General features: G+C 35.6%; 1 protein-coding gene across 2 annotated transcripts in view; it reads left to right on the forward strand.

Moving 5' to 3' along the window:
* Nucleotides 1-25,035, forward strand: part of LOC147643662 (uncharacterized) — a 205,872-nt gene that overhangs the window by 88,089 nt on the left and 92,748 nt on the right. The window contains exons 1-2 of one of the 2 annotated variants that reach the window (XM_086832500.1): nucleotides 18,348-18,434; nucleotides 18,697-18,783. In XM_086832500.1, coding sequence (XP_086688626.1) covers nucleotides 18,779-18,783 — 5 coding nt within the window. In that variant the 5' untranslated portion in view covers nucleotides 18,348-18,434; nucleotides 18,697-18,778. Of the gene's footprint in view, nucleotides 1-393; nucleotides 468-18,347; nucleotides 18,435-18,696; nucleotides 18,784-25,035 lie in introns of those variants that run through there. The other variant, XM_086832499.1, reaches the window with a different exon arrangement.

Consider the following 25,035-nt stretch of genomic DNA (forward strand, 5'->3'; position numbering starts at 1 on the left):
CATAAATATTTTTACTAGGTTTCATAAATTGATAGTTAAAATTGTATATTTAATACTAGGTTAAAAAATTTTACTAGCGGAGTTTTATAGTTCATTGAATCTAAGCTATATTTATGAGTAAGAAAGTTTTAGGATACTTATCAAAACTTTCATTTTCTTTAAATTAATATGTATTACATATACTCTATACATTTCAGAGTAAAGTATAAAATTATACAGTGTAATAATTAATTAATTAATAATTATAGTTTAAGAAACAATTCTTTCTTTTAAGTATTGATAATAATATAAATATTTATTTATATATAAATATATATTTGATATATTTCAATAAGAAATTTTCATTATGATAACAATTTAATATAATATTTTTCACCTTTTCTATTTTTGCAGTGTACATTTTGTGAACCCAATTCAAAGGGAGCTCCAGATACAAAGATACTTTCAAATAAGGATGAGGACCCAGGGTGAGTGAATGAGTTTAGTGCGCCAGTTGGCGCTTTCCACTTTTGGAGGTGTATATAATATATAAAAAAAATACACCCGGAATCTCACACGCTCGTATTATGAGTAATGTGCACCTTATGCCGCCGCCAAGTCGAATGTGATTAAAGGGGAAATCCCTCCCTGTTTTTCCTCCCCCCTCTATTTTCCTTTATTAACCCCTTGTAACCGATGTGGCTCGGACTGATGCTGTTCAAAATATTATGATGGCATCATTTACACGCCGCTTTACCGATTATAGTTGATCTCTGATCTCTGTTTTGGAGGGTTGTTAGTTTTATGTCTATTTATTTCCTCTTTTTTTAAGAACTTTTATGGTTTAATTTGATTTTCGGCTTAGGCTATTTTCGTGGAAACCTACTTCCCACAAAATTGTTGGTCGTCATTAACTCCTATGACAAACTGACTTTGCTTGGAAGCTCATCAAAATTAATTTTATGGCCCAGCACAAAACTTTCCACAACGATTTCCACAGCCTGGGCCACCCTCATTAGGTTCATTCCTAAACGCTTTTCCAGGGGAGAAGGAGGGAGATCCAAACTTTTGGTTAATTAAACGCAAATTGTTGTGGCGGCAAATTGCGAAAAAATTGCAAAACTTTGTCGCCAAGCCATTAAAAGCCTTTTGTCACAAAAGTTTATTGTCTCACAGTACAAGATAGCTGAAAAAGAAGAAAATATAAAAATAAAGACAGAAACGGGTTAATTACACAAGCCAAAAAAAAAAAATAGACATGGAAAAATCAGGGAAAGAGAGCACAAATGACATTTGTTTTTGTTTTTTTTTTTTTTGCTTTTATGTCAAAGACATAAAAGTGTTTTTCGGCAAAGTAAGAGAAGTTGGTAAAGGACTTGAAAGAAAGAGCATGAAATTTGGGGTTTTGGGGGAAAAAGAAACTTGGGATACCCTTTATTTAGTTGATTTTTGGTGGTAATAAGATTCAGGAGTCAGGAATTCTTTGGCTAGAGGGTTAAGAATTTGAATAGCAAGAGATTGTCTAAGTTTTTAATATTAGATTACCTTACCCTTACCCTTATTTTATTAATATTTTAGCTTATAAATTTAGCAATACTTCTTGTCCCAAAGTTTTCATGTTATAATTTATTGCTAAAACGAAAAAATACATTAAAAATAATATAAAAGTTAAAGAACTTACAAACATTCCGCATTCTAGGACTCACATGGAGTTAACTATTTATATAATTTCCTAGGTACTGATCAGAAATATATGATCTAAATAACATTTAATTCCACCATTATCCCCTACCAAACCTTAGTAAAAAATCATGATACCCCACCCCAAAAAAGAAAGGGTATAAAAACAAATATGGCGTCGGAAGAGCTTGCAGCTTCCTTTGGGGTTGCCCACTTGAATGGCCAAGTATGTGTTGACACAGGCATGTAGTTGTTGTAAGTAACGAGGAAAATCTTCGGGGGGGAAAATGGCGCCGGCAGAAGGAGGTTTTTCGGGAGGGACCAGGAAAAGACAGGAAAGCAAAAAAAAGGGCCAGTGTCCTGCGACGCTCTGCGCAAATTTGCCACTTCAACAGCTCCTTGCGGATGCCGTAAGCACTCTTGTGAACGAGCTCTGGAGCATTTTCATTTATTTTCCTCACATTTTTTCCCCAGCATCTCTGTCCTTCTCTATTTCTCTCTTTCTATCTCTCTCTCTCGGCCGCCCTTGGGGAATTTATGCTTCTGCATTTTTCTCTCCTTTTCCGCTTCGATTTTTTGGCAAGTTGGAAAGTTGTGAAACGATGCTCACGGAATTTTAAGCAGCAGCAGCTTTTCCAGCTTTTTCCTTCTGCTCTCATTTCTTGGGCACAGACTTTTCCTCTTTCTCCTTTCTGTGTGTGTGTGTGTGTGTTTTTTGTCAATATTGTTACCGAGCAGCGGAAAATGTGCTGTGAATTTTAAATTGGTTTTCCTAGCCTGGCGCTGAGTTGCTTACATAATCAGCAAGAAGAAGTTTTGCACAGCTCCTGGAGATTGTTATATTATTTTATCTATCAGGAAAATCTACAATAGAAAGTCGTCTATGGATAAGGTGGATATTATTTTGGTATAAGGAAAAGAACTGAAAAAAGAGAGTACATGTTAATATATTTATAAACTCTAGAAAGGAAGAATATATATATTAATATTTTCCAAGTTTGAATATATATTTACAGTCTCTAAATATCTAAATTAAATCTTAAATAATAATATACCCTATTATGGTTACAAATTGTGTATTTTAATATTGCAAATAACCCAATGCTTACCTCATTTTAACCTTACATTGCAACAATTACCTGGCCTTTCCCAAGCCCTCTAAAAAACTGTTCATTACACTTCACAAAATGGTGGAAAACCCCATCTCCTCCTCACCTTCATATTTGCCACCCAACCACCGTGACCAACGAAAAACAATTAAACCGAAAAAAAAACACCCACAAAATGTGAGACAGACAAGTATAAACAGCAGACACTTATGCTTATCTGCATAATTTATGGTTTAAATCAGACGCTGCCACCATTTGTTGGGAATTGCACCACGTGGTTTCACCAAAAAAAATTATAATAATAATGCTAATAGGCGCCACCCAACAGAAAACAAAAAAATTGTAAAACAATTAAAATGTAATAAGTCCGAGGGGTCAGCTCTCAAAGTCAATGGGCGGCACTTGCCCTCACCGTTTTTCCTTTACATTTTCCGTCCAGCAAGAGTGAGGGGGGAAAATAGAGTAATTAATAATGGTTGGAAATTTACCTGGTAACGCCTTTATTAGGCAACACAACAAAAAAAAAAAAATGATAAACAGTTTTTCTTTTGACCAAATGAAGAAATAACCGTCAAGGATGTCGAGTTTAAGGTTAATGCACATCTCCCGTTGAGCTTATGATTGACACTTGACATCGTGACTTGCTAGGGTTTTCTTTTTCATTTTCCACAGATGAAAATGTGTTGATAGTGCCGGAGAAAAACAAAAAACAAAATAATAACTCAAGCATTTTTAGGCTTTGCTGGTTAACTAGGTTGTTTACTGTACATTTTAATGGGTGCGTGGGCTTAAAAGTACAGTTTTTGGTAGCATAATGAGGCTTACGGAAGCAAAAAGTTGGCCTAAACCTTTTAGAAAGTCGGTGGGGAAGCTTTGAGATTTGAGATCTAATTAAAGTTCAGGTACAAAGTAAAATATTTACTTGTTCTTTAACTGATGGCCACAAAAATCAACGCTTTTTTATAAATAGTAATAGAAATATTTGAATAAAAAGTAATAATAAAGTGTTTTTTATTTTTATAATAATTACACAAATACTTTTTAGTCAGAAACTTGGAATTTGGTGAAAGAATCATAAATCATTTATATTCTTAATCAGCATCAACAGGCGAATGGATCTAGCCATGTCAGAAAAAAAAAATTATTTTGCGATTTTTTCAACATTATTTTAGTCTTAAAATCACATCTTAAAAGTTTTCAAAGCTTTTTCCGGAAGAAAATAAAAATTACAAATTTTTTGCAACATTTTTTAGGGCTTGAAATGTTTTTGAAATTGACAAAAAAATTTTTTGTTTAAATTTTTAATGGAGTATGCACAATTATTAACCTACGAAAAACTAGCAATGGGATGGTTTCCCAAATTAAATTAATGCATTTTGGGCTTAGTTATAAGTTTTTTAAACTTTGATTATTTAAGAAAATTGGCATATAAACAGATCGATAAAGATCTTTTCAAAAAGTTTTAGTTATGATCAGTTTCCGATACGATCCTATAATTCAATTGCAAACTGGAATGGTATATAAACTTCGGTTTCCCGAAGTAAGTTTCTGTTCTTCTTAATTATATATTTTCTACCACAAACATCTGATTTTTAAGATTTAAGATTTATGTTCTTCTTGAATCAAGAACCCTTACATCCTTGAGATATATATCCCTTAAAAATATATCCAAAGCTCTTTCTTTCCCTTACTTTCCTCTATTAATTCCGCTTATCATCTCAGTGACCGGAAGTGCCAATAAAAATGCGAAGGATTCTTGGTGAAACCCCAAGCGTTGAATGCACGTGGCAAGCCATGAAACCCGTATAAAGTTATGCCCCTCTATATATATATATAGTATACCCCCACACACACACCCACCCACCCACCGTATATACACATATGTAAAGCGATATTAAGGCCAGGATACCATAGAGAAAGAGAGGGAAAGCAAGAAGGAGTCAAAAAGGAAAAGAGAAAGGCAAGGATCCACAACGCAGACAAGCCCAAAGCGTCAAGTTGTGAAGCTGTGTGCAAAAAATCATTAACACGCACACACACACACACACACAGATAGAGAGACGAGGTCCTTGCTGTCCTTGTCCCTCGTTTTCGGTGGGCGTGGGTGGGTTTTGCCTGGGTGTCCTTTTGTGCGAGACTTGCTTAAATTACTTGGGTTTTTACATGCGGCAGTGAGGCACATTAACACTGTAATGTGCAAAAAGTGTTCTTCCTCTGTCTGTGTGTCAGTTTGTGTCTCTGTGTGTGTGTGTGTGTGTGAGTTTGGGGAGAGTGAGATAGGGGTTAAACAACATGGCGTCCCTGTAGTTGTAGTTGTGGTCCGAGTGGAAGCTCATTGCCATGCATAAAAGGAGCTTGAAATAAAAGGTTTATGCGGGTTTGTAAATTAAAATAAATATATTTTTAGACCATATTTGGGGGTTTTTTAAATTATAAATATTTTAAAATATGATAAGAATATTATTTATAATAATAAAATAAATCTGAGGTTTAATTAAACAGCTTTTTCAGAAGGAAAACAACATGATTTAGGAACATAATCAGTTGCGACTTTTGAATTAGGAATTCAAGACGTTAAGGACCTCTTAAATTCATTTTTGTCAACTAAGCAACAAGGTAATTTTTTTATAATTATAACTTAATTGATTAATATTATTACTTGATCTTAAATAGAAATAATAATTAAATGAATATTGGTATTAGAGGCTCTCTTCTCCTACATAAAACTATCTATAGAGTTAAAGGTGAATTCTTGTCTTATTAAATCCTCAATTTGCACCGCATAAACCTCAAACACAATGCCAAGGATCCCTTTGGTGGGCGTCAGATACTTTTAGTTAAGATTAATTGTTATATATTAACATGGCGTCGAGTTACGAAGTCTGCGAAAACGAGCTATTTACAAGCTAAACGAAAGTTGACTTTGCCCAAACGACCACGAGAAGCGAAACGAGCTGAGTGGAAGCTGATGCTTCCAACTGATGCCTTGATGTAAATGTTGTCTCCGGGAAATGGCAGTGAAAGTGCGGGTGCTGCTTCACTGCCAAAATTTCCTTCACTTTAATAAAGAGGAAAATATTAAAGGTTCCTAGCTGGGGCATATCTTCTGACTCTGTTTGTGTGTTCATTCTAGATTTATGTTTGCCCATTTTCATGTTTTATCATCAGTTGCGACTGACTGTGTTTTGCGTTTGCGGCATTGGAATTATTCATGTTACTCATACGCCGCGTATGAAAAGGGTTCCAAAAATGGCTGCCATTTTGGCCTATTGCGTTTGAATTATGGGCCAAAAGGGTCCGTTCTGGCTGCCTTTTCGTTTGGTTTTTGCGTATTGCGACTCCTGGTTTTTATCTGGGGAAAAATGGTGTTGGCCATGCTTTTTCCGGAATGGAGCGGAAAATGTAGTTCAGAATGTGGTGCGAAAAGGGAAATTCTTGTTTTTTTTTGAAGATATACAAGGGGAAAGCAGCAATGGAATTGGGTATTTACCATGAAAGCTGGTGTATTTATGTCTTTATGAGTTTGTTTGGTAAATATGGTTCAAGGTTGTAAAATCAAAATGTAGCAAATATATACTGGTTAAAGCTTATTTAACAGTATAAATCTATATCAAATATATGTATCTAAACTCATATTTAGCTTTGTCAACTTAACTTTCCATTTTCTTTAACATTTCCCCCCTCGTTAACGTTTAAATTTAACTTCTTTCCACCACCGAATTCCGTCAGTTTTTATATATTCTCTTTGAATAATATGAATATAGATTGTCGGCTGTGTATTTCTGTGTGACTTCTTGGCATATGTTTTGAAGCCCAAAAATCTTCCTGCCACTCCCTCATTTTACGAGCTCTAAGTTCGTCCTTCCCCCCTCCGCCATTTTCGGCAACTGTCGCATTCGGAACCACAAACAAATTTGTCTACGACTTTGGTCCAAAACAACATATTGACAGTCGTAACGGCAAGTCAATAAGGAAATAAGGAAATGGTTAGCACAGAAGGCCAAACCCCCCGTTGCCCATTGCGCGATATCGATATTCTCGCCCACACTCAACGCTCTGTCACTTTGGGCGCAAATTTCGCCATTTCCACCCTCGCTAATGTGCAAATAAAAATGTTAAAAGGGTCCTGTAGCACTCAATTACACGCCCTGGTGACCATTTCCCCAACTCAGCCCCTTCTACCGGCTTTTTCCGCTGTGCGTGACTTAAGTGTGTGTGTGTGTGTGTGTGTGTGTGTGTGTGCGAAGGATCCTTGCTGTGTAGAGAAAACATTATGGCGCGCGAACGGAAGTTGCCATCTTGTTGATGGCAGTTAAAGATAAGCGAAAGCGAACTCACACAAAACAGGAAAAAAAACAGGAAGAGAATGTAACAAAACCCAAGCAGGACGCGGATTTTTTTTATGTGTCATGCCCTGCTTTTTAGGAAAAGTACTTAGGCTAACAATAGTCAAATAAGTGCTTTATTTATATTATAAAAAATATAAGGTATAAGTACTTATAAAACATGTATAAAAAATAGTAAAGAAAATAGTTAATCCCTTTAAAATCCTTTCTCTTTATTTGTGATTTTCTAAAACATATATTAATTAAGGACTTAAATATTTATTTCATGGTAATTATTTACATTTTATTATATTTCTCTCCAGAGTATTTAATCTTCACTCTCTTCTCAATTTTTGACTGCCTTCTATCTGCTTTTTACAATTTTTGTCTGTTAGATTTTCATGCTTTTCCGCACCAAGCTCGCTGCTTGGCTGCTTTTTATTGCCTGCATTTTATGTTATTTGTTTCTATTTTTTTTGCTTTGTTGCCTTCCCTACTTCGTCCTTTGTCCTGCTTCCAGCGACCGCCATGTTGGCAGTTATCTCTGCTTCAATTCCGGTTTCCTGTTCCTGTTTGGCCCCCCACCATTGTAATCCTCCTTCTGTCTTTGGCATTTAAGTTTTATGGCTGTTTGCTTTGTTATTTCGCTGAATTTTTTTCCATTGGAGAGGAAGAGGGAGCTCTCCTAATTTGCAATTTTGTATGGAGACATGGACGACAACGCCTTAAAGCGGTTTTGTCATGTCATTTGGTAATTGGGTGGCAGCGGTTGGCACTTTATATATTTCGCCGCCAGTTGGCAGCGCTCTTTGCCTGCTTTTTTGGTCACACATGGTCACACTGACCGTCGTCATCAGTGTGGGAGTGGCATTTTTTGGTAGAAGGGGAAACTCTTGCCACTCATCGATTCATTTTATTTTCCTTCTCTGCTTAATTTTGTCCCCCTTATTTGGGCAAATTAAGTGCCTCATAAAGATCACATTTTTACAGCTCATAAAGCAGCCCACAAGTCGAACTTCAACGCGGCCGCAAAACGTTCGATCGGGGTGTATAAATAAAAATCTCCGTTTAAAAACAATAAATTATAATTAAATTATAACTTAAGCGTATGCTAATTTCAGATACGAAAAAAAATACTGGCTCCCCTGTGGAGTTTGTCGTCGCAATCTCGCGATTTCTTTGGCGGCCCTTTGTCCTCAATGCAAAATATCAAAAAATTAAACTCGTGCCCATAAAACTGACACATAAAATTACAAAATTAAAATTGGTAAAATAAAATTTAATGAACTTTTAAAATTATCAGACAATTGCTGCAGGTTTTTTTTTAGGGTTTAAGAAAGTGTAAGATAAATTTAAGGTGCTACCCTTGCTATAAGTAAGCAGATTTTAGTTTCTTTTAATTTCACATATTAAATATGTGCCTCTATTACTTTTCCCTTTTATCAGTAATCCATTAATGTATTTTTTTCTTTATAATCTCATATAATTTATTCTTGAATTGCATATTTTTACCACCCATAATTTCAATCCTTAAACCCAAAACAAAAACAAACAAAGATCTCAATTATGTTAATAAGTTTCACGCCCTTCCGCGAGATTTGGCAAAAGGCAACTCCTCAAATGCACATCCCTTAATTCACCCCCTTACAAAAAAACAAAAAAAAACCAAAAAAAAAAAGTGAAACAAAATCAGCATCCTGGCAGGGTTACCCACCTTTCACCCCTGAAAAGCGGATAAATTTTACCAGCCACAAGGCAAACTCCATTCAACACCAATTAGGGATGATCATCGGAGCACACAGGACACAGGAGGGTGGCAGGTGGATGGATGACGGAGTTGAGTTGTCGTCGGTCCACCCCATTGGGGTGTCATTTGTTATTGAGTTCAGGATAGAACAAAAAAAAAAAAAAAACAAGTTGACTTTACTCCCCGAGTGTCATAAATACATCCCACAGCATAGACAAACAATCAACAATTTATGCGTCTGCGGGATGAGGATGAGTGGGCCACTTGAGAGGTGGTGTCTAAGGGGGTGGCTGGTGGGTTGTCAAGGTTGGGGGTGGTTTTTCGGGTGGATTCCCTGCTAAATTGCTCAACAACGGGGGCGCATGTTAAACATGAATTATGAATTGTTATTGAGATTGATTTGCTGCTTGTTGTTGCACTTGAAATATTTTCTTAGATTGGGGAAAAATTAAAATAGGAAATTATTCTTTTAAAGAAAAATACAATTTTGTAGAAAATATATGTTTTTTAATAATTTGTAAAAGATTATTTTTGGGTTTAGTTTGGTGTTCTTAAGAAAATAAGGGGATGTGTTTATGAAATAATTATTTTACTTGTGAAAGATCTATCTAGGAATAGTTTAAGGCTTTCTTAGGTGGCTTAAGGATTTTGTTTATAATCTGAGTTTCAATAATATTGTTTATCTGTATTTTAATAATATGCTAAAAATAAAAGATTAGGTGTTTATCTCAAGTTTAAGGGATTTATTTGTTTAAATGCATAAAAATTATTTCTATAAATGCCGCTAAATGCTGCTATAAATCTTAAGAACCCATTTTTCTTTTAACTTACTATAGATACATTTAATTAATACTCTTAAAAATTAAATTTAATAGTTAGTAAACATATTTAAGTACAATTATATTTATGAAACAATTTTCCTTCACTCTTTTCTCCAAGTGCACTCCCACTTAGTTATGTTTGAGGGTTAGAAGCTCACTCTCTTCCTTCAAAACCAGCTTGGCTTTGTTTTGTGTGCGGTAATTTCATTGAAATCATGTTGAGTAATTGGTCCTGCTGCTGTTGTTGAATTTTCGGGGGTGTGTGTGTCTCTGTGTGTGTGTGTATAAATAACCCCCCGTGGGGTGACTCCAGTCTGCAGAACCAAAAACCACCCACCATATATATAGCACTGCCAAGTTGGAAGGATTAGGCCACCGCTTTATGCGGTTTGTATTTATTACCCGTTTTGCCGTCACTTGTCCCTCGTAATTGTAATTGTGTTTGTATTTGTGCAACACATGTAACGCGTATCTGATAGATACGCCACCCAAAAGGATACGCGACATGGGGGGTGGCATGTGGCATGTGGCATGGCCTTTGCCAGTGGTTGGTTGTTTGCTAATTTGGGCATAATTTGTGAATGTTTATTTACTTTGGCCACTTGGAATTAATTTTTGTACAAATTGTGACAGTTATGAAGTTATTTTTTTTATTCCTTACGGTTTTTACATATGTTAACATTGGTAATATGAAAAAAAAAAGAAAGGAAGGAAGGTGCAGTGCAGTTAGAAAGTTGATTGGTTGGGTTTTTAAGGGATTCTTTATAAAAGAATAAAAGATGGAGTTAAGTTAACGATATAATAATCTTTCATCAAAATTTCCCCAAGAAAGTATCTTTAATAATATTTTAAAACTATGTTACTTTTCTGGCCATTTCTTATACCTCCTCTTAACATTTTAGATATTTTTCTTAGTCTACTCTTCCTTTTTTTGAGTTATCCCTACACACTTTTGAAAACGTTTGTGTTGAAAAATGTGATGTTTAATTTCGCACATTGAAATCAGAAAATTATCAGACACGAAACCCATAAACCGCACACCGAATGCCTCCATATACTCCTTCCCCAAAAGGAGGTGAGAATCGTGGGGCAAGACTGCGACTTGCAGTGAGTAAGATTAAAATCTTCTCAGAATTGTTGTGTGGACAAAGCCAAAGAGGCAGAGCCAGCAAAATGCAGCAAACTTGGTGGCAGACAGGGTCCAAGCCAAAAGGAGTCAAATCGATATTGGCAATGAGAGACGGAGGCCAGACAGCCAACGATTCTGGGCACAAATAAGGCACAGAAAACAATTTATGTCCAAAGAGTAACTACGAAAAATTCAAAATAATAAATATTGTTAAAAATAAGAAAGGCTTTAGACAATTTAAAATTAAATTAAGAAGTATTTACACATTATTTTGATATTATTTTTATTGAAAAATATGTTGTACAGATTTAAATTTTCTAAATAATGAAGTTCTATTTCATAAACTTCCAGATTTAAAAGAATTTTTAATCTGTTTAGAAAACAAACAAGATATTAATCCAAATATAAATATGATAAAGCTATGAATATATTATTGCTTGAAGATAAACTTTGGGTTTATCAAACATTTGTTTAATATTCGCAATATTTATATTGTTTAAACAAATTCTTTTCCCTCAGTGCACTCAGCTCCCTTGGAGTAGACATTGGCATGTAAACAAATCGATTTGTTTCATTGATGACATTCTTGGCGAGATCTTTGCGAAAATGTCATAAAGTTTATGACTTAAGTCTTTTGTTTGCCTCTGACTTTTGGTTGAGGGGAGAAGGGGACAGGCTGAAACCCAGCTCGGTGTCTGCCGGAGATCCGCGATCGGAGCCTGAAAATATCATTATTAAAACAGATCGAAGTGGAATCGAATTGACAATAACCGGTTTGCCATTAAGTCGGGATTCTACCCCCTCATCCAACTCCTCATTCTCCTCCTCCTGCTGGCCTTCAGAAGTGTCCCCACCAGCATTTGGCATTCACACCTACAAAAGTGTCATGCGTTTGGCATTTAGCAGGCATATTCGCAACACTCACCTTTCAGGCTCTCGGAATGGGACTCGGACTCAGACTCAGACTCGAACTCGGACTCAGACTTGAAGTCGTAGTATTTTTTGCGCATCCACAAATTTAACGATTAAGACGTGTTAAATTGTTAACAAGCCACTTGCAGTTATTGCCAATAAGCTGCAAATTTACGAGGCTTCGCTGGGAACTCTTGAGACTGTGACTGTGACGGTGACGGTGACTTTCTGGGTTTGGTCTCTGGTTGGCAGTGGGTTTGGTAGCCTTAGGTTACAACCATTTGCATATGAAAGATGGTACCAAATCCAGTTGTCTACTAACAATTGGCTGGAGATCGCGATCTTGTCCATTTCGTTCTTTTTTATTCTTCGCTGGAGGTTGAGGCATTTGAAAAGCGTGACAAGCTCGATGTGGTCTGCCTTGTTAGTCAAGGGGTTTTATGGGTGGGTTTAGAGGAAAGAGAGATTATAGAACTTTAAGATCACCAAGACATAAAAACATTCCTTACCACTCTAATATTACACATTTTAATCACAAGATCACACTTAAATTTTTGTGTAATTTCTCTCTTAGCAACGGAGTTGTCTCCAATTTCCAGAGCTCAACACTTATCGCTGAATATTTATACCCAAGACTGCTCAATTTTGAAATGAATATGGTCAGACAATAGGGTAAAGCCCCCGCTTATCTAGAGCTCAGTCCGTTTTGAGATGACAAAAAAGCTGAAATCCCATCAATATTCAACTAAATCCCTAACCCAAAGTCCGCTCATAGATCAGTCTTAGTTACATGCTTATTGCAGTTTAAACAGACACCGATATAGACATAACACTGCCGTTGAATGCCCACCACATCCAGATACATAAATTAGGGCAATTCCATCTATGGGATGTGTGTGTATAGAATTGATATCCAGCTAAGACGATATCCAGCTAAGATATCCATCAGTGTTTGGCCCGATTTTCAAGGGGCGTAACTTGCATATAAACGGTGCTAATAACACATTTAAACTGGTCAACAAATTACCGTTTCCCCACTTGATATTTCCTGATATTTCGATATTCGTTTAAATGTCTTTTCAACAAATTTTCATGCAAATGAGTTGGACATAAATGGTAAATCTGTTTTGGTTACTCTGGAGAGAGTGATGCTTAGTTGGGGGGTTTGTAGATGAAGTTGGGGTTTTTAGAGGGTTTCTATGTATTTTGGATGTTTATTTTAATAACTAGTTTTATTTATAGATAGTTTTGAATTTAAAAACTTCGTAGAGACTTTAAACTGTGGAAATTTTATGGAAACCATACAATTCAGGAGCTTGATCATTACGAAAATGCGTGAAAATAAAACCTTAAATATTTTTAGAATTAAGAACTTTGCCTATAAAGATTTTATATATTTGTTTTAGGAAACTTCATTTTATTTTCAGACTCAGAAAAATGTATATTATTCATTACCAAACATATTGCTAGTTTAGCTTATTTTGTTTAGATTTGACTTAAATTTTAGACTCTTTTTGACAGCACTATCCTCAGTTCTCTTGAGGCTTTATTCTTTCATTTTTTTTTATTTTTTTGGGGACCCGGAACAGATGACCAGCATCTGGCTTAGACAATGCGACGACGGCGGTCCAACTCGGGCGGTCTCATTTGTCGCGGCCAGTTTCCAACTTTTCACGAAAACTTTTCGGCCATAAAAAGTGTCAGCTGAAACTGCTGAAAAGAAATTTTATGGTACCCAAAGCCCGGTAAAGTTTTGTATGCCATTGTCCGGATATTGATTTCCAAAAGGTGTGACGACCTCTTTTGTGTGTCTGTGAGTCCCAAAAACGATTTCGAAGCGATACGATAACGCTGGGGGCGATTTATGAATGAGAGATTCGAAAAAGGCGAATACTTTATAGACACAGAGTCTGGGCCTTTGACTGGGTTTTGTTGTGACTCACCGGAGAGTGTCCAAAACGATTTGTTTTCCCGCTGAGCGTTTGTCTGTGAAAGTGTAATATTGTGACACTTTTGATTGTGTTCCATGCCCTATGGCACTCTCATTAGAATCAAAATGGGAAATGCTAATACTCTCATTGAGCTCTGCTTAGCATCCGTAAATGGTTCTATTCGAAGGAATATTGCTGCATTGCTTTCCAATTAGCGGAGTAAAGCCAAAATTTATGTTGCATTTATTACATAATTTGTCCAATTTTATGTCTCCCAAAAGGCTCAAACAGAGTGAGTTTTATGAGCCACATTTCGCCTTGGTCTCGGTCTCCTAGCCAAGGTTTTTCCAATTTCAGTGCCGGATTAACAGGGATTTTCCTTGCTGAATGCTGCTCCTTCTGATGCTTTCCATTCGCCATTCGCCTTTGTTTTGTGTGACGACATTTTTCAATTAAGAAAGGATCACAAGGCGCTTAGTAAGGCAGTTTGGCTTGGTGTCTTCATCGAGAGGAGCACAAGCTGGCTTTTAATTAATTACTTACCCTGGCATCCTGCCTTATCCTGGTTCTCGAACTTTTTGGCAGCTGCAGTTGTGGCACAAAAACTTAAAGTAACTGCCAGCTGAAGTTTTGAAAAGGGTTTTCCACTCTCCTATTGATTTTCATGCATGTTTTTGTATAATTTTCTCTGCTTTAAGTAATATTTATTATCTAAGAGTAACAGTAAACCTGCTGTGATTAATCAAAGCATCTTGAACTGTGTATTTAGCAGCGCTTAGCAGTTAGAACTAGCTGCCTGACTAGGCTAAACACACTAATTACTGAAATGACCAATTAAGGTGAGCAATTTCCGAGTCTCTCTCTGGCATCGGTTAAATGTATTTTTTTTTTTTTTTTTGCTGTATATGTTTTTTGTTCAATTATCTAATTAACTTGTTAACAGTTTCTCAATAGCGTATACTGGATATATCCATGGATATATATGTATATATATGCATATATAATTGCCTTACTCTGGTGTGTGCACCTCATAAACAATTAGCGACATTGGCGACTAATTCAAAACCACGATTTCGTATGTCGTCGCATATTAAATTAATTGCACATCGAGAGATATTAATAAAATGTGAATATGAATAGAGCTAAGGTGAATGGCAAAAAGGCAGAAATATTTAAAATTATTAACGTACTTAGCGGCTACGTAATAATTAAGAAATTTACAAACGATTTATCAAGTTAATTAAACGTTGGCAGCCGTTGGGTTTTCATTATAGAAACGAAACGAAACGAATCGAATCGAGTAGAAAAAAAACAATGATAGATGGCCAATGATCGAAATCATTTCACACGATCACATGATTGAGCGGACATTGGTGTTATGGCCAGCAAATAAATAATGAAAATAACGAAAATAACGAAAACTTTCTGCCGATTGTGATTGTGGCTGTTGCTAATTTGCCAACTACTTTGGCGAAAGCTGTTCGACTTCGTACTGGAATATATGTATATATAGTTATTGCCAAAGTGAGAGTAGCCGCTGAGGCTGAGAAGACAATGAACTCTCGGCGGGAAATTGAAATGAAAATGGCATACTGCCAGCGATTGGAGCAGCAGATGCCTGTAATTAAGTAAATGTGGAAATTATATGCTAAAAACGCGAATAAAAAACGGTTGCTCCAGCTCGATTGATCTATGATTGAGTGCATTGAAATTGTTTCATGAGAGTGTTTTGAAGTTGAGTAAGCTGGTTAGGGAATTATGAAATCGGGTTTTATTTTAAAAGGACAAATGCAAGTTCCGAGAGTGATAGTTAATAAGTGTAATTGGATACTAGTTCTTAATAATATTATTCAAGAACAAGAAAGGGAAACTAACTTCGGTACGCCAACTTTGTATACTTTCGCAGATTAGAAGTTCGATCACTAGGAATTAATACAATATAAATTATATATATTAATGTTAAATAACAATAAAGTAATTCCTACTTTCATTTTATTCACCCATACATTTTATATATACAGTTTTGCATTTTTCTCCGTTTTTGTATAAAATATTACACAAAATTTTAAATTAATATATAATGGCTTTATATCAAATTTGATGAAAATCTGTTGAAAACTGGAAATGTTACCATTTTGTTCTATAAATCGTCCGATTGTTCCTATGTCAGCTATATATATGTATATAAATATAGTCCACCGATTCGGCATGCTCCGATTTATAAACTTGTAAAATTATAGAGAGGATAAACTGCATATTTTCATTAATATAGCTTGCTCTTAAATTGTTCCAAAACATATCTCGCCCATGAATATGATTCTCAACTGGTTCTAACATCCCCGGAACGAAGTGACTTCTGCCGGCCAAGTCTCAGAAAAGTGTTGTGTTACAAAAGTTGCAAGTCATTGTTTATTAGTGTTCAAACTTAGTAACTGATCATACATACTTACTGGTCATAGATACTTACTGATCATAGTTACTTAGGGTTCATTGATACTTACTGATCTTATTTACTTACTGGTCATAGATACTTATAGTTTAGAGTTAGTTACAGCTCATAGTTACTTACTGATCATAGTTAATTACTGGTCATAGTTAATTACTGATCATAGTTTAATAAATCGTCCGATTGTTCCTATGTCAGCTATATATATGTATATATATATAGTCCTCCGATTCGCTATGCTCCGACTTACATACTTTTAAAATTATATAGAAAAATAACTCCATAGTTTCTTTAAATTAGCTTGCTCTTAACTTTGTTCCAAAGAAAATCTCGCACATGCATATGATTCTCAACTAGTTCTAACATCCCCGGAACGAAGTCACTACTGCCAGCCGGGTTTCAGAAATGTGTTGTTACAAAAGTTGCATTGTTTTTAAGTGTTCAAAGTTAGTAACTGATCATACATACTTATGGTCATAGATACTTAGTGGTCATACTTACTTACTGTTTATATATACTTACTGTTCAGAGTTACTTACTGCTCATAGCTACTTACTGGTCATAGATACTTGCTGTTTAGAGTTAATTACTGATCATAGTTAATTACTGGTCATAGTTAATTACTGATCATAATTCAATAAATCGTCCGATTGTTCCTATGTCAGATATATATATGTATATATATAGTCCACCGATTCGGCATGCTCCGATTTATAAACTTATTAATATAGCTTGCTCTTAAATTGTTCCAAAACAAATTTATCCCATGCATATGATTCTCAACTGGTTCTAACATCCCCGGAACGAAGTGACTTCTGCCAGCAGAGTCCCAGAAATGTGTTTTGTTACAAAAGTTGCAAGTCATTGTTTATTAGTGTTCAAACTTAGTTACTGATCATACATACTTACTGGTCATAGATACTTGCTGATCATACTTACTTACTGGACATAGATACTTACTGTTTAGAGTTACTTAATGTTCATTGATACTTCTTGATCATAGTCATTTACTGATCATACATACTTATGTCCAGAGTTACTTAACGTTCAGTGATACTTACTGATCATAGTTACTTCAAATTCTTTAATAATTATTAGAATATTTTTGGTCCAAGTAAATTTTGCCTGGAAATAAATTATGTAAATATTCAAACATAGTAACTGAATGTATATTCTTTAAATTACCTGTAATATATACTAATCTCTATTATACCTTTCTAACTTTACTGCCAGACTTCTTCATAATTCCATGACGTACGGCACATGGCTTCCATCCACTCAGACCCTTCCGGCAGCCATCATCTCATAATCATCATCATTACAGACGCCAAATGCTTTTAGTCATCTGTTTTTCTCAGCAAAAAGTTCCCTCTTATTTTTCCTAAGGAAACCGAAAACCAAAAATCAAAAATTAATTTTTGATAAGCAAAAAATTAAGCGCATTTTTGAGATACTCGCCCCCATTGAAAGCTTATCGAGAAGAGCAGCTGAAACTAAATGCCGGCGATAAAACTAATGAAAATGCGTTTTCTAATTGCACATTAGGCAAAGTGAAATGAGTTTCCCTGTAAGTGGAAAACCAGGGGCAAACCAAGAAATCAAAAATATGAAATCTAAAATCCATCCAGTGGCAAGACAACTCAAGTGCAGCTTCTGTTTATAGGATCCACGTGTTGTATTTTTATTTTCAATTTAATTTTTTCTTCGTTTTTTTTTTTTGTGGGTGTGGTGTGTGTTGTTGTGGACATTTTGATGTATCGTGCTGGGCTTAAATTTCGCTTTTTGTTTTTTTTTTTTTGTGCCGTGTTTTACGCACCAATGCCCCGCCATTAATTTTAATTTGTGCGTCAAACGTAAACGCAAAACGCCTTCGTTTCGTGTTTATTTAGCGGCTTGGTCAGTGCGAGCCAAAGGGAGATGGCTATACCAAAAATAAAAGAGATGGATACATGGGGAGATGGGTAAAAAAACAATTGCACACAATCATTTTCAATTTAATGTCATTATGTGCAATTTGTCAACAATGTCCACAAAGCAGTCAGTCAGCCATGTGTCCGTGATTTGCCTACTAGACAAGGGTGGGGTTAAAGGGGATTTTTAGAGGGGTTTCTAAGCAGTTTTGGGAAGGAGTTTTTTGAATAGTATAAAATATATTTTGATATTTTATATTATTTGTTATATCTTTTATAAAGCGTTTGTGTTATTTCTAATTTATTATTATATATTTATTTTTATTGACATATTTATTTTCCAATGTTTTTCTTCTAGAGTGCTACAAAAATGATTTGGAATTTAAAAATCCATTAAAAATGTATCCAAAAATTCAAAGTTTTACCTGTGTAAAGAAGAAACCCGGTGAGTTTTGACAACTTTTTATTGAATACTTTGAGACACCTTTAGAAGGGGTTTCAAAACCGTAGACAAGCGTGGGATTAAACGGGATTTTTGGAGGGGTATCAAATCACTTTTGGTAAAGGGTTTTTGAATATTGTAAAGTATACTTTTATATGGTATATAAATTGTTATGTTTTCTATAATGTGCTTGTGTTATTTATATATTTTAATTAGAATTTATTTTATTTATATAAATTTATTTTCCATTTCTTTTTTCTTCTAGAGTGCTACAAAAATTATTTGGAATTTAAAAATCCCTTAAAAATGAATTACAAAATACAAAGAGTTAGCTGTATAAATAAGAAATGCGGTGAGTTTTGATCAAAATTTGACTATTTTTTTACTATATTTACTATTTTTAAGGGGTTTTAAAACCCTACATTTTTTCTTAATATTTTGGTTTTTCGAACCTCAAAAACCGTAAAAAATTTTGATAATATCTTATTCTTGACATTATGTTTTCTCCTTTTTGGTAATATTTTAATATTGACAATACTACTTCCCTTTTCTGTATTATTAAACCCCCTCAAAATGGATAAGTTACGCCCATGACTTTATGCAAATGGACAGAGTACCATCTCTCCTCTTCTCTTCTCTTCCCAAATCAAAATCCCTCCCATTTCTATTGAAATACACCATTTGGTTTGGGGCATTGTTTGCTTATTTATGCTGCTACTTTTTCCATCCAACGAATTCGTGACGAAAAGTGATTGAAAGTAAACAATAAAAGCGACACTCGCCTGTCACTTTCCACTTCCCATTTCCACATCCCCAACATCCACCATCTAAAACGTGGAATTTCTTTTACATTTTCGGCTCACTTGACTCTCTGGCTAACAAATTTCTACTTACTTTGCCAGGCAAATTGGCCAATTGCGATTGGTAACAGCCGCGGCCGACATGCCGAACAATTTAATTCAATTAAATATTTTTTCGTTGACTGCCTGTCGTTTGTTATTTAGCGACAGTTGGTATTGCCGGTTACTGCCTCCGCGGCAATTGTTTTATGTGAAATTTGTCACACTGTCATGTGCGTTATATAACCAGACAGACAGAGAGACAGACAGACGGAGGAGGTCAGGGAAGCAACCAGGTGGACAATGGACAATTTGCGCCACTTGAATTATTCAAAATTTCAATGCAAAATCGCGAGAAAATTAGCCCTGCCATCGGTTGACTTTGGCAAGTCTTTAAAAATTCATTGCCGTTTTTCCAGGCTTTTTATTTCCCCCAAGAAAATCTGGGGAAACCAAGCAGCTGGCTGGTCCCGGGGTCTTTAAGTAAATTGGATTTTCGGAAAAGTCAAGTAGTAATAGTAGTTCTTGGGAAACAAATAATATGCAAGTAATTTTGGGGTTTTAAAATTATTAAGGAAAATTTGGAAAATTATTAAATAATAGATAGATATATATATAATTTATAAACGTAAATTCTTTAACCTGTAACCCCTTAAACACACACTTAATAGTGACTTAACTAACCTCATTAGGCAACTTCCGCTGTTCTCTGTTGACCCCTAAGCCCGCATCCCAAAAATCACTCATTATTATTCTTGTTTTCCTGATTTAAATCCCCCGCCCCCAGAAAAAAAAGGTTCCAGTTGATCAAGCCTATATAGACCCTTGACTTCCATATAAAATCACCTGTGGTGTCAATATTTCAACACTGCCAGCGGTGTTGAAGTTCTCTGTCTCCGATTTGGATTTTATATATATTTTTTTGGGAATTTCTCTTTTTTTGAGTGTGTGGAACAGATTTGTGATTTATTGATTGAATTGAATTAATCAACAAACTTATGAGTCAATATATTGTTTAAACAAAGCCAGACACAAAGGAGAATAAAAACGAATGCAAATTAATCATATGCCAAGATCATGATCGTCAATCGGAGAAGTCTGATGCTGCTGCTGCCTTTTCTCTTCTCATTTTCTCGGTTTTTTGTTTTTGTATTTTTCCCTGAAGCTGCTGACGAACTAACTGACAGTTGTTTGACATGCCCCAGAGTCAGTTTCATTCGAAAAAAAAGAGGACGGGGGAGGGGAGACACAAACAATTAACTGAAACAAGTTGTAATTTTTTATGGTAATGCAAAAAAACAACAACGACAAGACAAATAAGAATAATATCAAATCGAGTTGAGTTGAGTTGTGTCGAGGCAAGGTGGGTGCAGCATATGGCCTGTAATTAAAAGGTTAACTTGATGTAACTATTAACTGGGAGAGACACTTAAAGAAATATATAAAAATAATATAGAAAAGATAATTGAAGAATTTAAATAATTAAAATATTTATTACATAATTTATATCCCATAAGGTATAAGGTTTCTTAAGTTACTGTGAGTTTTCTATTGAAAATACTGAACGGATCATTTGTAGCCTCTTAAAGATATAGTTATTAGGAAAAGTTATATTAAAAATACTGAAACTTTCCACCAAATACTGAATATATATCATTTGTAGACGGTATTTTATAGTTTCCAAAAAATGCTCCAAGTAAAATAGAAAAACTAGCCACCAATTATTTTTTTCTCAACTTCTTTGAGCAATTTCTCTTCTATAAACTTATTCCCTTTGTTAAAGTTTAAAAACTTAACTAAAATATCTTTCTTGGTGTTTTTCAAAAATTACCCAAAAAAAGAACACCAAACTGCAACAGTTGCTTATATTTTTCTGCTCCATTTCCAAAGATTCCCCTTTATCCCCCAGAGGATTCTGTCTGCTGTCATCTTTGACATTTGTACATTGTAAATGTTGACACTTTACCACACACCACGACAAGACATTGGGGGGAATGATCTTGTTACGGTTACATGAATGATCACCACAAATTGGCATGAGGAAGCCAGAAAATTGTCGCCTCAAACTAGCTTTCCACGGGGAGTTTTTCCATTGACACCTCACAGACCGCAGCAAGTTTTCCACAAGACCGATGAGGTAGTCGGGCTCGCTTTTATTTTTATTTTTGTATATTTTTAGGTGCGATCGTGAATGACTTACCGTCTGAATGAGTGAATGATGAGCAAATTTATCGCGGCATTGTGTCAAACTGTTTTTGGTTTTCGGTTCAGTCTGGCGGTGAGTGTGTGTGTGGGCCCCCGATTTGTTGGAATATATATTTATATAGATATATACAGACATTTGTGTAGTTCCTCCAGCTTGTTCTGCTTTGTCTGACAAGCATTTAATTATTTTGGCTTGATTGTAACTCCGTCTTTATATAGGAAAGGCGATTCATTCATGTTACTCGATGTCGAGCTGATTTTCTGTTGCAGTGTCATAACTTCAGTGACAGGAAAGCAGCTGCTTTGTGAGGGAAAAAGGTGTGGCAGTATTTTTGGAGGAAAATATTTTAAAATAATTTGAATTAAAAGATGAAGTATGTATCTTTATTGACTTCTTTCTGCTCAATTTCAAAGCTTAATGTTCATATTTTTTCCTCAATCATTTTTCTCACGTTCCCAACCCGATTGGTTAGCCGTCACCTCAGTTTTTTCAGGGGCTGCTCCTTCAAAGTTTAGCCGCCAACGCCCCCAAAAACTTGTATGTGGATGGTCCCTGCCCTGCCCCATGATTGATGGGCATCTTGCGTACAAATTAACACCGGAATTACTCCTTCTGCACTGCAGGCCAAGTTCGGCAAACTTCCAAGCCAAGCTTTCGGCTCCACCCTAAATGAAATATTAAAAAAATTAAGCAAGAAAAAATTACTCTAAAAACAAAAAGAGAGAAGATGCGTTTCAAATAAAGCCGACTTTCAATTAGGCAAAAACAGAAACCCCAAACAAGAGAAAAACTTGGCAAAAGCCGACTTAGTTGAGAGTTAATGAGACGACGACTGAGTGTACCCTGAGGTGTGATCGTGACTGAATGTGAGTCTGGTTATGTGAGTCATGAGTCATTCGAGGCAGCATGTTAATTATGAATATGCAACTAAATCATTACATTTTAAGGCAATGTCAAAAGGCGCAGCTGGATATACTGATTAATCGCCATTCGTTTTTCGTTCGTTTTCCTAGCTCTTCTGGCTCTCTTCTTATTAATTATGATACCGATCCTGATCCCGATCCCTATACCAATCCTGGGTACAGATCGAGTGAATATCTCCGGGAGACGCGTGCTCAAGGCGTGAATACCATCGTCAACAAGCTAGCACCTCTCGTTCTGAATTATTGCTGAAATATTTGCTGATTTATTGGCAAGAGCCACCACTGGGTCTTGTTGCACTTGGCACGCCATATGCGTGTTCTTTTGAAGGGACACTTGGTTAGCGAAACTGCAGACCACTGGGGGAAAATACATATATGCATAAAAAAATATTATAGAAATAATAAAAAGTATAAGATACATAACGCCTAACTATTATTTGAGCTACAAGTAACAAGGCATGCATGTTACGCATCTTATTCTTATGTAGACTTTGCTTTAACCTCGCTTCTCGTCATTTAAAGACCTAGAAAATACTTTTCCAACTTACCCAATTTTATTATATTAAATTTGTATATATTACCACCGAAAACCTTAACTTCATTTATCTCAATTTCATAAGTATTCAAGTAATACTCTCCTTTTTCATCAGTGCCTTGTGCAACCTTGTTGCAATTAGTTTTTGCATCACCACCCAGCGAGTAACCGTGGCGTATCGTCTTACCTTTTGAGCCAACCTTGAACTGGGCTCACATCTGAGAAGGCCCTAAATCTGGCTCAGTATTTCCCTTTTATTTTTATTTTTATTTTTTTTTGTTTCACTCCACTTTTCCCTCTTTTGGCCAGTGAGCCGGATGACGCGACTTGGCAGCTTGGCAACTGCAACTGCAACTCGGTTCAGTTCGGGCAAACTTCCGTGTAATTAAGTGGCGTTCACAATGCGCTCCACCACCCATTGTGTAGTGGATTCCACAGACAGAAGACCTGAGATGGAGACGAAGGAGGAGATACTCCTCTCGGGACCCCACACACAAATTCTTTGTGAAGGCCCAGACAAGCGAATGCACATGATTTCAACGAGGAGCCGTCGTCGAAGAACTGGATTTGGGCGCCAGTTGGCCACAATGGGTGAAGAAGAAGGCCTCTAACAAGGCTTAAAGAGAAGTTAAAGGTGTTGGAAAGAAAGGGTATATATGGTATGGAATGTGTTTAAAGGTTTGCTATGCTTAAAAGTTAGGAATACAAGTTGAATATTGAATATATGAAGGGTTTATCTTCCCTAAATATATCTTTTAAATTTTGAAAAATTTTCTACAACTTTATATTTAAATATTTATATAAGAGGTATTTAAATTAAAGTTTAAGATTCTCTTAAAAATCTCGAAACCCTCTTTTAGGGTACATTAAAAGATCTCACAGCAATAGAGACCAAGATAGATGGTCAAGGCATTCCAACCTCATGACATAGTCATTCAACCAGAGTTACTGGAAATATGATAAATGGGGCGCTAACTTCCAGACTGAAACCGAAGGCTTCTCTCCTCTCTGGACCAAAAATCTAGTTACCATTCTATTGCCAAAGTCAGGCTTTGCAGTGGAAGCTTCTTCTCTGTTGCTTGTAATTTGAGGCCATTTTGGTGCTTGGCCACGAAATAAAGTTGTCAGCTGCTCCTTTGGCACAAAATGCAAATGATGCGAGACAGAGATCTCTTCTTCCACAGTCTGCTGTTAATTTTTGGTACGTGTCTTGCAAATTAGACTATCGTGCTTCTACGGTGACTCCTGCTCCTCTGGGTTGCTGAAAACTTCCTAGATTTCCTAGAGTTTTCAATGCCAATTAATCGAAACTTTGAATGCCAACCGGTTGCCACACACACAGAAAACTATAAACCAGAAGCTTGAAAGGAACGGGTTTCGATTGTAACCAAGCTGGACCCGGGTATATCTATTTAATAAAAAAAAAAACTACAGTAGAGGTGTCCAAAGTGGGGCATATAAAAATCAGTATTAATATGACAGAGAATGAACAACTTTATTCAGAAGTGTTGGAGGGAAATTAGGTCGAGTTTTCAGGTTTTGAAAATGTTAATAAATATATTTCAAAAGTAGAAAAAAATAAAGAAAATATTTATGGTATCGAACATGTAACTACATTTTGATGTAACCCCAAAGAAACATACCCTTTGACATGTCAGATGGACAACTCATTAACGCCAAAGCCAAAGGCCATAGAGAGTTTAACCTTCGAACCCTTTGACATAACAGAAGAGCATGTGTTCTTGGCACTTTTTTATGGATATAGCTTCTATCGATTGCCAGCTATAAAATCGATCATTAGCGCTCTTAATTTGCAGCGACAAAGAGCGAGCACAGAGCGTTGATGGCAACGCTTCAACAGTTTTTGTTTGGTGCACTATAAAAAATTGTAATTTAAAATGAAATTTAATTAACTTAATGCTATATATTAAATATAATATTAGTTCTATAATTTTCTTAATTAAAAGTTAACAAAAGATACTCATATTTATCGAAGGAAACTTAAACCCTTAAACTTGTATATAAAGAAATAAATGCAAGTTTTTTAGGAAACAAACCATAAGTTCATTATTTTTGTCTTTTAGTAGTATTATTTACCCCT

Source organism: Drosophila serrata, unplaced genomic scaffold, assembly GCF_035046125.1.
Source record: "Drosophila serrata isolate PLE 108 unplaced genomic scaffold, ASM3504612v1 contig_249, whole genome shotgun sequence".
NCBI lineage: Eukaryota > Metazoa > Arthropoda > Insecta > Diptera > Drosophilidae > Drosophila > Drosophila serrata.